The sequence below is a fragment of the Staurois parvus genome, unplaced genomic scaffold, assembly GCF_062004578.1.
Source record: "Staurois parvus isolate SC_StPar_1 unplaced genomic scaffold, SC_StPar_1.0 ptg000886l, whole genome shotgun sequence".
In the NCBI taxonomy this organism is placed as follows: domain Eukaryota; kingdom Metazoa; phylum Chordata; class Amphibia; order Anura; family Ranidae; genus Staurois; species Staurois parvus.
In genome coordinates this window covers 4,159,734-4,172,541 of record NW_028318682.1, presented here as the reverse complement: position 1 = coordinate 4,172,541, position 12,808 = coordinate 4,159,734, and the positions used below count along the sequence as shown (strand labels likewise).

The window sequence follows — 12,808 nt, the reverse complement described above, 5'->3', positions numbered from 1 at the left end:
ACCAAACATTCTATTTCATCCATTGCCAATATTCAAAGCAAACTCACCCATCCATTCATGTCTCCGTGCTTTATTTTGCAAAAAAATAATTTTGAAAAACACCCTGGCATTTCTGGCAGTGGCCATCTTGAGTAAGGGCAGATGATTTGTGTAGCTTTTACTTCCTGGAATCCATCTGCCCTTAGCCCAGGCATTGGCTAATCTGAGAACCCTCTCCCCCCTCCAAGACTGATGGGATGTATGACATAATTTGCCTATGCACGGAAACCAGGATGTAACTGAAGAAATGTAAAAAAGCACATACATACAATATACTTTCCTATCTATTTACTAATGCTAGCAGCATAAGGATTACAATAGTCCATGTTGATTGGGAGAGTTAAGTTCCACTTTAAGGAAGTGTCCATGAAGATCTTTAGAGGATCACAAACACAGATCACAGCAAAATGCTACATGGTCAGTTCTAAAAGATTTCCCAACAGTTGTGTAATCTCCTAGATTGTAAACTCGAAAGAGCAGGGCCCTCAATCCCCTCATGTTTTGCATTGTATTGGTATTGTTCTGTCACATGTTCTGTCCCCCTTTGTAATGTACAGCGCTGAGCAAACCATTGGCGCTTTATAAATACTGTATAATAATAATAATAATAGGGGACCAATCTTTATTAATCTATCTAGTTAGATCCAATGACATGGCAATCATACAGCTGTTAGCTTAACTAGGCAAAGCTAACCAATCAAAATCTTGCTGTGCATGACCAGCTGTAATACCATACACATCACATGACCATCATAACGGGTAGGCTGGCATCAGAGGTTCATAACCACTATGGAAATTTGAAAAGCAGAGTCTGCAGCCACCATAATCTGACATGCCAGTGGAACATTAAAAGGAGATAAGTTGTTGGAAAGTTTTCCACCAGCAGCATGTTTAAGGTGATTGTAGCCGTAATAGTGCACTTGTAACAACATATTTGAGTACGGTCTGTGACACTTTTTTATTTGCATCAACAGTTAAATTTTTAGATCAAGCTTTCGAGGTCTACCCCCTTCTTCTAAGGTTCAAGCAGTATGCAACAACTGCAACAGCTGCAGGATCCCACTAACTAGTTACAACAGGGTAGACGTACAAGGTCCACTTACCCAGTGAAGCTGTCTTCACTTTAAATGCCCAATCACATGAAGTAGAATTTATTTTAAAAATAGGCATTTCTTTTGCACATGATTGGATGATTGAGTTTCCCTGGGCTAAGTAAACATTTTACTCCTTTAGTAAATCAAGCCTAATGCATTGTGGTGTTCTAAGAAACCCCCTTCCCTCAAGGGGGATTGTCCACAAAAAAGAATCTGAACATGTTTCCTACCTGAAAACTCGGATGAAGTTGCTACCAAGTTGCCTAAAGCCGCAATGTATATTATCCCCAAAGCACCATAAGAAATGTGAGCCGTCCCATAGATTCCCATCCTTAGCAGATCACAGCCTGGCTTTTTTAGAGCAATGTGGTCCTACTCCTTAGACGGTGTATGCATTGTGCTAGTCCCATTGCTCAGGGCACAGGAACACTCAATCTCCTTCCCTGAGAGGCAATGAATGGATCAGACACAGACAGTGCTGAAACTGTAGCAGCAGGCTCACATCTACCTGTAGAGACAGGCTCTCTGCTGGGTCCTAGCACCAGCCGCTTCTACAGCATCTATTCCTTGTGACAGGTCTTTGTGTCAGAGTTGGTGAATAGCTGTCCATAATATTCCCAGGGTTTTTCCTGTTCCTGGGATTGACATCAATTTCTACTGCTGGCACTAAGCTCCCACCATCTTATTACTTCTACTAAAGTGGTCTGCACACCCAAGTGGTATTTTAGCTATGCATTGACCATGCTGTAAGAGTCATCTTATTATTCTCAGATGTTCCAGCACTGGAATCTTCCTATAATAATTCCCAGATCTGTTTCTGCCCATATAAACATTGGAAATACTTCCCCAGATCAGTCCACCCTTGCCCGCAACTACTTACAAGTTCTTGGCTTTAGATACCGTATGTGCAATTAAACAATGGATGATGGCACTCCAGCATTAAATTCAAATTCTTTATTTGGGTCCATTGAAACAGAGTTGAAAAAATAGCAATTTCCTTTATGTGTTTAATTCTCACAGGCAGATAGGAGTCTATAAATACACACCTATGAGTGTGAAGAGTGTATTTGAGTGTATAACGTGTAAGAGATCTTGTAATTTTCTGTACCCCAGATATCAGCTTTCCCCATCTGAATTTCAGCTCCTTCTGTTACATTTTCTATTATATAAATTAAACAAAAAAAAACCCAGCAGGGATGGTGAAGCCCAGTGTCCACAACAGGTATGCAGACCTGGGAAGTCAGACACAAATGTGCTATCAGAGCATCTGAAAGATATACCAAGCTGCTATCAAAAAATGAAATATTAGTTTGGGGGTCGACTAACCCTTTAAACCTGAAATCCACCTTTACAGAATTCCAGTATAACCTTATCTCTTAGATTGTAAGCTCCAAGGATCAGGGCCCTCCTTTCCCTCTTGTATTGAACTGTATTGTTGCTGTATTGTCTCCCGTTATATTGTAAAGCGCTGAGCAAACTGTTGGCTCTGCATAAATCCTGTATAATAATAATATTAATTTTAGCTAATAATCATACACAGTGTAGCTGTAGGGAGGTATGTTTTTTAATATTAAAGCCAAAATAACTACTCAATAAAAATTAAAGTGACACATAAAAATATGAACATATGAGATTTACTAGAAATCAAACATATCTATGCAACATACACTAGCATATGTGATTATATAATGTATTAAGATATGTATGTTAAATGCTTTATAAATTAAGGAAATAAATAGTTGCCCCTTTTAAAGGCCATTTATTTCCCCATGGCTCCTTTGTGAACAATGTACACAATTTCCCTGAACTCAGAGTTGACCCTTTGGCTGGCCATTGACATCTTTAGAACCATGGGGTATTCAAGATGACTTCCAGTTTATTCCACTTTTTAGTGTCATTAGTATAGAAACATGGATCTACTCTGCTTCAGGATAGGTTTTCATACTCTATGACACTATGGCCAGATTAGTGAAGACTGGAAGTGACATTATTGCCCATGGTGTTGCCAGAATAATTAAAAGCATCCTGAAAGGGAAAACTATGTATAATTTAGTTGTCACTTTACGAATTGTTGGTATTGCCCCTCAACAATCACTCAGATTTAAATCTGGTGACTTTGCCCTTCCTTCTTTATCTCCTTCCTTCATTTCTTCCTCCTTCCTTTCCCTCCCTCCATTTTCCTTTCTATCCGATCTTTCTTCCTCCTTTCCTTTCTTCTTCTAATTTTTTTTCTTTCATTTCTTCCACTCTTATTTGTTGCTTCCTTTTTCTTTTCCTTCCATTTTCTTTTTCTTCCTTCCTTCCACTTCCTTTTCCTTCTTTCTATGGCTAAATGTTGCTTGTTTACAGCAAAGCAATAAACACATTAATAATATATCTAACAGGACTTTTAAAACTTGTTAAAAACCTTATATCAATCCTTAGAAGCAATCATGGCACATATAACACAAGATAGTGACACAAGAGTTGTGTATGCTTAGGGCATATACATGGTCTGTCCGGAAAAAGTCCAGCTATTGTTAATATAACGAGAATGGTTTGTGTGACAAAGATGTAACCTGGCAGCCAAGGAAACTGGACTGGAATGCGCATGCATGAACAATGACAACTTCACTGTACCAGTCAGTGGGGGGCACTAGACACCATTGAGTGAGCATGTGTACTGTGTGGCCGTCGCATTCAAAATTACTGAGTAGAGCAAAGAATCTGAATCAAATCTTGCGTGAAAGTGGTAGTAAACTCTTCTTTACCTGTAGGTAAAATGAATATCTCCTAAATGTGCACTGTTTAGGAGATATTAGCTCTTTCTGAAAGTCGGTACACGCTCTGAAGGAACGGCATTCCCGTGCCATTCCTTCAGAGCACTGTTCCGAGGCCCGGGCGGGACTTCCACGCGCATATGATGTAATCGTGGCTCGGCCAGTCAGCCGGCCAGAGCTAGCAAACCCAGAAGGAAGACCTGGTGAAGATGGAAGCCCTGGGGAGCCGTCACAGCACTCGGCTGGAGGGCTTCATTTCAAGGTAAGCCCTTCTTGATGTGTTAGTATGCTAGCACCTTATGCCTTTACCTTGCAGGGTTTTTTTTCCTTCTTTTTTTTTTTTTTGGATGCAGTTTGCTACCGCTTTAAGCTTGATCATTCCTCCACAGAAACTATTTCGATGATTCAGAAGGCTTTCAGAGAGAATGCAATGAGTGCTGTGCAAATAAAAGTGTGGCACAAACACTTCAAAGATGGTCGAGACTCTGTTGAAAGTGATCCATGTTCTGGAAGGCCTGCAACAAGAAGAACACCTGTGAATGTTGAATGTGTACGTGCTGCAATCCACAAAGCTCAACGACTGACAGTGCGAGAATTAGAAGCTGATCTGAAGATTCCAAACACTACTGTGTGTGAGATTTTGTGTGAGGTCCCAATATGCCTATTTTGAAGGCGACTGAGGCATCATTGTCCTATTTACAATGTTTCTTGTATCCTGTATCTTCTTCAATAAATGTCTCTTGTTTTTCATATTACATGTCTGGAAACTTTCCGGACAGACCTCGTATATTGACATACAAGTACCCTAAATTACCCACTGTTCTTCAAAATCTTATCATTTCAAATGATCCAGGTTGATTCCTGGACTTATTAGAATAGTAACATTTCCCAGGTTTAGAGTGACCCTGCCCCTCTTTGTGATAATTACTTTTTGCATTAAAATAAAAGTTAGATTCTAGTTTCTGTGGCACCTTAAATATTCAGCTACATAATTTTGTTAATGTGTTTCTATGCTCAGTTTGAGATGTGGTGCCTAGATCACAGTCCTAGACACTTATACTCCTGTACAGCAAATCAAACTTGACATTTATCACTTAAAACTTTTTTTTTTCAATCATAATCAATTTATTTAGCACAGTATAAAAGCAATTTTTATTTTTCTTATCTTTATTGTGCTTATTTTTTTTCTTATTTCAACTTTTGAATTTCAGTTTGCAAATATCAGCAAATCAACATGCCCTCGATCTTTTGAACGCATTATAAACGGTGAGGATTGACAGAAAAAATACACCAACCCATAGCAACCAATAATCTTTCATTGTTTTTTCTATATGAAACTGATGAAGGGGCAAATCCAATGGTTACGGAAGGTAGAATTGTGTTGGCGCAGAAAACGATGAATTCTGACCAATTTAGTTATTTTTTAGGATTATTAAAACTCAACAAGCACAATCCATATGACCATGCCATGTAGATATATGACTGTATATTGATGGTAAAGTATGTACAGAAACTTAGTTAATCTATGTACTTATCATTTTGTGGAAATGGAAGTTCCAGCATTTTCTTGAATCATTTGCAGTAGTCACCCATCAGGAAACTTTGGAAAAAATAGTTTCACAGCTGCAGAGGAGCCGATGCAAGGTCATTCATTAGTATGATGTGCTCCATAGATCAAACCCATCCTACTGAGCAAGGAATTCAAGATTTTGTGTTTCTTATTAATATTATATACTTTATTCAATTATTACTTTTGTCAAGACAATTGTAACTGCATCTCTAAAGAAGTAATTCCCAGGAGGTCACTAGGTTTCTGAGAAGTTTCAAGCCCATCAGCCACCTCAGGGGTTCTCTGAAGCTGCTGACTTCTGCCTGTCCAAGTGGGTAATTTCCTTTAATTGTCATCATAAGTGATAAAAGTGGAAAACCCTTTGAAATGAGGGAGTCAAGGAATCAGAGAGGGGTGTGGAAAATAAAAAAGGAAATATAATTAATCTATATTTATACTAAACACAAAAAAGATATTAAAAACAATAATATAATGTAAATGTGACGACTTAAAATATAAAACCTTCAGTTAAAAGAGTAAATTTGATATATTCAAAGTTCTTCTAGGACTGTGCACATTTTAATGCACAATAACATTCATTTTAAAGAGCACTGCACTGCATCTGCCCTTCTATTTTCTATGGACCAATAACAAGGTTCAAACACAAAAAATGCACCTGTTAGTGACACAGCACACCTCCCTCACCTCTCTGTGTAGCTGAGAACAGAAGGAATTTGATCACTTATAAAAAGCTAAAGAAGATATATATTTTTTTTAATATATCTATACACAAATGTTTTACCTTTCTATTTTAGCAATGGGCCAGACACCCCCCTGTTCGGTTTGTGGTCAAACATTCGAACCTAACAACAGTTTGACCGCGAATGTCAAACAGGGGCAATTCACTAAGCAATATCTTACCGCATCTGAGTATGCGGTAAGATACTACACAGCTACTAAAATATCATGTGAGTTATATTATTAAGTCATGTGGTATTTTAGTAGTGAAAACATTCTTTACTGTGTCAGCTGTCAGCGGCACTGCCCAGCAATCCATTTTTTTTAAATAGTGTGGGGTCCACCCCCCTCATTAATACCAAGCCCCAAAATGTAAAAAAAATGGTGTGGGGGGTCACCTCATAATCCATACCAGACCCTTATCCAAGCATGCAGCCCGGCAGGTCAGGAAAGGAGGAAAAACGAGCAAGTGCCCCCCTCCTGAACCATACCAGGCCACATGCTTTGGGGCAGGGGGGGCTTGCCTCCCCGTCAAAGTACCTTGTCCCCATTTTGATGGGGACAAGGGCCTCTTCCCCACAACTGTTGTTGGGGTCTGCAGGCAGGAGGCTTATCAGAATCTGGAATCCCCCTTTAACAAGGGGGCCCTCAGATCCCGCCCCCTTTTATGTAAATGAGTATGGAGGACATGGTACTGGTACTCTTTCACAAAAAAAAGTGTAGTGTAAAAAGTTACAGTAGACAGTCTTTGACAAGTCCTTTATTAAAAACAAAAATAAAAAAAATGTTCCCGAAGTAGATCCAATGTCAATCACAATGCCTAGCACCGCCAACCCAAAACAAGGAAAAAAAATGGTCCACTCTCTACACCAGGGGTGGGCAAACTTTTTGACTTGAGGGCCGCAATGGGTTCATATATTGGAGCCGGGGGCTGGACCAAGAGTAGATGAATGATGTGTATGTGTCATCCATAGTAAGTATAGTAATATTCCCCCATAGTAAGCATAGTAATTAATCCCCCATATAGTAATTCATCCCCCATAGTAATTCATCCCCCATAGTAATTAATCCCCCATATAGTAATTCATCCCCCATAGTAATTCATCCCCCATAGTAATTCATCCCCCATATAGTAATTCATCCCCCATAGTAATTCATCCCCCATAGTAATTCATCCCCCATAGTAATTAATCCCCCATATAGTAATTCATCCCCCATATAGTAATTCATCCCCCATAGTAATTCATCCCCCATATAGTAATTCATCCCCCATAGTAATTAATCCCCCATATAGTAATTCATCCCCCATATAGTAATTCATCCCCCCTATAGTAATTCATCCCCCCTATAGTAATTTCATCCCCCATAGTACTATTCCCCCCCAAGTAGTAAGCCAAGTCCCCCCTGTGTCAATTCACTTACCTTTGCTCCGCGCGTTCCTCTCGCCATGTTCCCGCGCCGTTCCAGTCTTCAGGGCAGACTGTGAGAGGAGCCTAGCTACCCTCACGTTCGTCACGCTGCCCCGCCTACACACATCCTGACAGTATCACGCTCCACGGGCCGGATTAAAAGGTCCGCCGGGCCGTATATGGCCCGCGGGCCGTAGTTTGCCCATTGCTGCTCTACACTAACACCCGCCATCTGACAGCTGCGCCGGTCTGACAGTTCTTAAATACTGTGATGATGTCACAAGGGGGTGGGGTCGCCCCTTCCCCCTTGTGAAATCATCATGCATTGTGATTGGCCAAAGCTTTGGCCAATCACAATGCACTGTCAGGGTCTGGCGGATAGACTGCCAAATGCCCTTATTGTTCATGTGTTCGCCGTACACACGAAAGGCCGATGTTCAAGTCAGACTTATGTTTGACTTGAACATCTAGCCCATCCCTATTCTATTTTAAACTGAATGGGTTGTTTTAAAAAGTGAAAGTTTACAGATACTTTCAATCTTAAAATTAAAATAAAAATCAAAAATATTCATTTATAATATGTCATTTTGAAAACAATATAAAAAAGTTTCCAAATCAAGAATGACAGTAAAATTACAGTAGCAGTTGTATTCAAAGTGTCAATGAATTATAATCACAACGAGAGCTGGGTAGTTTAACCTCTTCCCATCTGGCCCATGTCAATAAATGGCCGGACGGGAGTGCTGCCGATGCGGGTGGACGTTTCTAAATGTCTCCCTGCATCCATTGCATGTGCGTGCTTCCTAGGAGTGAGCGGTACCGTGATTGGTGCACTCTGTGTCCGGAGGACACAGCGGAACACAGATCACTGTATGGGATCTCTGTGTGAAGTCTCGATTCATGTGATCACTGATTCGCCAATCAGTGATCACATGAATAGTAGTAAACAAGATGTCACTTGCTGACATCATTGCTTACTACGTGTGAAATCTGTGATCACAGAGGTCACATGGTACAAGGCTATTCACAACAGCCTTGTACCATGTGGCAAGCTGTGACCAATCACAGCTCGCACAGTATTTCTCAATGGCAGCAGGAATGCAGCCAGAGAGAAAGAGAAATAATTGCTTTTACAGCCTTTATGGGTGTAAAAACAATCAGTGTATAAAAAGAAAAAAAAAATCTTCATCACCCCCCACAAGTAGTACTATGGTGACACTACTGATAGGGTGACAGTATGTAAAAAAAAAACATAAATATTAATAAAAATAAAATAACATTTTTTTTTGAAAAATTATAATTTTTGGTTATAAATTAATTTGGGTTATTTTGTTTTTTACTAAAACGATAGATGAATACATTTTGGCCAAGATTTATGAAGAAAAACACTTTTTTTCAAAATTGTTGGACTTTTTCATTTATATAGAAAAAAAATAAAAATTCCAGTGGCGAATAAATACCACCAAAATAAAGTTTTATCTGTCTAAAAAAAATACAAAAAAATTCACGTGGGTACAGTGTTGCATGACCGCGCAATTGTCATTCAAAGTGTGATAGTGCTGAAAGCTGAAAATTGGCCTGGACAGGAAGGGGGTGAAATGTGTCCGGACTTGAAGTGGTTAAAAAGCTAAGCTAATTAATCTATACACATAAATGGCACCCAGGCTCTCTTCCACTCCTCAGTAAGATAGATAGGGCAGCATGTGAACATGAATGGGTGAGCTAAACCCTTCCCCCATTATACTGCTACAGATTCTCTCTCTGCTGGAGGTCTAGCTGGCATGCATGGAGTTAATTAAGCACAAAAGACTTTTTTTTTCGTTCAGTGAGTACGTAGGAGCAGGAGATAGGATTTATGAAACTTCCCAATAAAATGAATGCATTGATTTTTTTTTCCATGTACTATGCAGGCGATCTAGGTACAGCATGATTTAATTAATAGAGCAGAAATCTCCTTGTTTCACAGAAATTCCTAAACAAATATACTTCCATAACTCTCACTCTGAGTAATGAAAGCCTAATAGCAGATGGGAGATAGAGAAGGCATTCCCTTATGTGAATACATTACTTCAGTGACCCAGCTACAAGTACATCAGGTTGATGAACTGCAGACAAATATTATAAAGGCAGATTTAATGTTCAAAAGTCACCTAAAATTATAGTAGATGTAAGCTCAAGCAGTAAAATCTTATATAAGCTTTAACATTTGTGTCATTTCAAAATTCACTTCAATCTTTTTAAATCTGTAGCTTTCGTTAAAATAATACACTGCTCAAAAGAATTAAAGGAACACTTTGAAAACACATCAGATCGCAATAGGGAAAAACATCATGCTGGATATCTATACTGATATGGACTGGATAATGTGTTAGGAATGTAAGGATTCCCCATCGCTTGATGGAAATGAAAATTATCAACCTACAGAGGATTGAATTAAAACACACCCAACATAGTTTGTATGGCCCCCACGAGCTTGTATGCATGCCTGACAACATCGTGGAATGTTCCTAATGAGACAACGGATGGTGTCCTGGGGTATTTCCTCCCAGATCTTGACCAGGGCATCGCTGAGCTCCTGGCAGTCTGAGGTACAAATTGGTGGCGTCAGATGGACCGAAACATGATATCCCAGAGGTGTTCTATTGGATTTAGGTCAGGCGAGCTTGGGGGCCATTCCATGATATCAATTCCTTCATCCTCCAGGAACTGCCTGCATATTCTCGCCACATAAGGCCGGGCATTGTCTTGCACCAGGAGGAACCCAGGACCCACTGCACCAGAGTAGGGTCTGACAATGAGTCCAAGGATTACATCCCGATACCGAATGACAGTAAGGGTACCATTGTCTAGCCTGTAGTGTTCTGTGCGTCCCTCAATGGATATTCCTCCCCAGACCATCACTGACCCACCCCCAAAATGGTCATGTTGAATAATGTTACAGGTAGCATAAGGTTCTCCACAGATTCTCCAGACCCTTTCACGTCTGTCACGTGTGCTTAGGGTGAACCTGCTCTCATCTGTGAAAAGCACAGGGCGCCAGTGACAGACCTGCCAATTCTGGTGTTCAATGGCAAATGCCAATCGAGCTCTATGGTGCCGGGCAATGAGCACAGGGCCCACTAGAGGAGAGTGGGCCCTCAGGCCACCCTCATGAAGTCTGTTTCTGATTGTTCGGTCAGAGACATTTACACCAGTGGCCTGCTGGAGGTAATTTTGTAGGGCTCTGCCAGTGCTCATCCTGTTCCTCCTTGCACAAAGGAGCAAATACCAGTCCTGCTGATGGGTTAAGGACCTCCTATGGCCCTGTCCAGCTCTCCTAGAGTAACTGCCTGTCTCCTGACATCTCCATGCTCTTGAGACTGTGCTTTGAGACAACAGCAAACCTTCTGGCAATGGGACATACTGATGTGCCATCCTGGAAGAGTTGGACTGCCTGTGCAACCTCTGTAGGGTCCAGGTATCACCTCATGCTACCAGTAGTGACACTGACCATAGCCAAATGCAAAACTAGTGAAAAACAGTCAGAAAAGATAAGTAGGGAAAAAAAATGTCAATAGCCTCCAACTGTAAAACCATTCCTGTTTTGGGGGTTGTCTCATTGTTGCCCATCTAGTGCACCTATTGTCAATTTCAATAACACCAAATCAGCTGAAACTGATTAACAACCCCCTCTGCTTTTTAACTGACCAGATCAATATCCCAGGAGTTTAATTGACTTGATGCTATACTCTGATTAAAAAGTGTTCCTTTAATTTTTTTGAGCAGTGTATGCTGAATCTGCCATAATGGTCATTGTTCAGACGCTTCCTGTAAATAGGTGGACAATGCTTTGTTACTGTGTTTCAATGTGCTCCTGCATTGGCAGGCAGGCTTCCAACAGCCATTTCCACACACACTTCACAGACATGATCTACTGTTGTGACCATAGGAAAACCCACCCTGAGAAGTACCATGCAGCCATTGTGGAGATGGAGGGGCTTCATGGTTAGCACGTCTGCCCTGCAGCACTGGGGTCTATGGTTTGAATCCTGGCCAGAACACTGCATTGAGTCTGTATGTTCTCCCTGTGCTATTTTGGATTTACTCTGGTTTCCTCCAACATGCCAAAGACATGCTGGTCAGTTATTGGCCTGTGTATGTAGAGACCTTGGATTGTAAGCTGAAGGCAGGAACCAATGTCATTGTACAGTATGTAAAGTACTGCGTACATTTTCAGCACTATACAGTATACTGTAAATTACTGCAATAATAAATCTCTCACATCTCATTTGACTATTTACATTTGCATTTTTTTAAGCTTGTAATACTTTTGCAAGAAGACATTTCCTGGACTATTCCAACTTAAAACAGTTATGCAAGGAAAAGTCTTAGGCTCCATGTACGCTGCAGCTGACAAAAATTACGTTTAGGAGCTTTTCTGTGTTTTTTTTCAGCAGCCCCTGAACTCTCCCTAATGTTTTCCTATGTGTCCATGTACACATAGTTGTTTGCCGTCGTTTACAGGCAGTTGAGTTTACAGTCGTTTTTTTGAACGCACCAAACTTGCATTCAGGAGTAGATTTTTATCAGCGTTTCAAACGCTTGTAAACGTGTGTAAACGCTGCTAAATGTGGCTAACTGCTTTTATAAGCGTTTGGAAACATTTTTTAGCTCATCCATTTCCAGATGCTGTCCAGAGCCTTTTTTCATCATGAAAAATGCATGCAAAGCGTTTTCTCGGTACTGAAATGGACCCGGTACACCATACTTTGAGGTTTCGCATGAATGAAAAATGTTACACACTGCTGCAATAATTTCTGCACAGAAATGAGCTGAAACACATTATTATTATACAGTATTTATAAAGCGCCAATAGTTAGCTCAGCGCTGTACATTACAAAGGGGGACATCCAAACACCACAAAAAAAAAAGACAGCTAATTATTATTATTACATCAAGTTTATATAGCGCCAAAGGGTTTGCTCAGCGCTGTACAATAGAGGGGGGACAATACATGAAACAGTACAGTAACAACACACAGCACACGAGGGGTTAGAGGGCCCTACTCTTTCCAGCTTACAATCTAATTTCAATACATACTGCTCTCTCTGCTTTTGCTATCTCTATCTCTCTCAAAATGTCTGAAATAGTTAATTTTTACTGTTTTTCAGTGCATTCTGGGCATTTTGGAAGGTCTCCTGATGTTATCTTTAAAAAACGCTTCTAAACGCAAACGCGCAT

At 40.3% G+C, this 12,808-nt stretch overlaps 1 protein-coding gene across 1 annotated transcript in view; it reads right to left on the bottom strand.

Moving 5' to 3' along the window:
• The window catches only part of EVA1A (eva-1 homolog A, regulator of programmed cell death), a 576,027-nt gene extending 574,461 nt beyond the window's left edge, over positions 1-1,566 (bottom strand). Inside the window, exon 1 of the mRNA XM_089656121.1 lies at positions 1,364-1,566. Coding sequence (XP_089512247.1) covers positions 1,364-1,463 — 100 coding nt within the window. The 5' untranslated portion in view covers positions 1,464-1,566. The remainder of the gene's footprint in view (positions 1-1,363) is intronic.
• Positions 1,567-12,808: the final 11,242 nt, after the last annotated feature.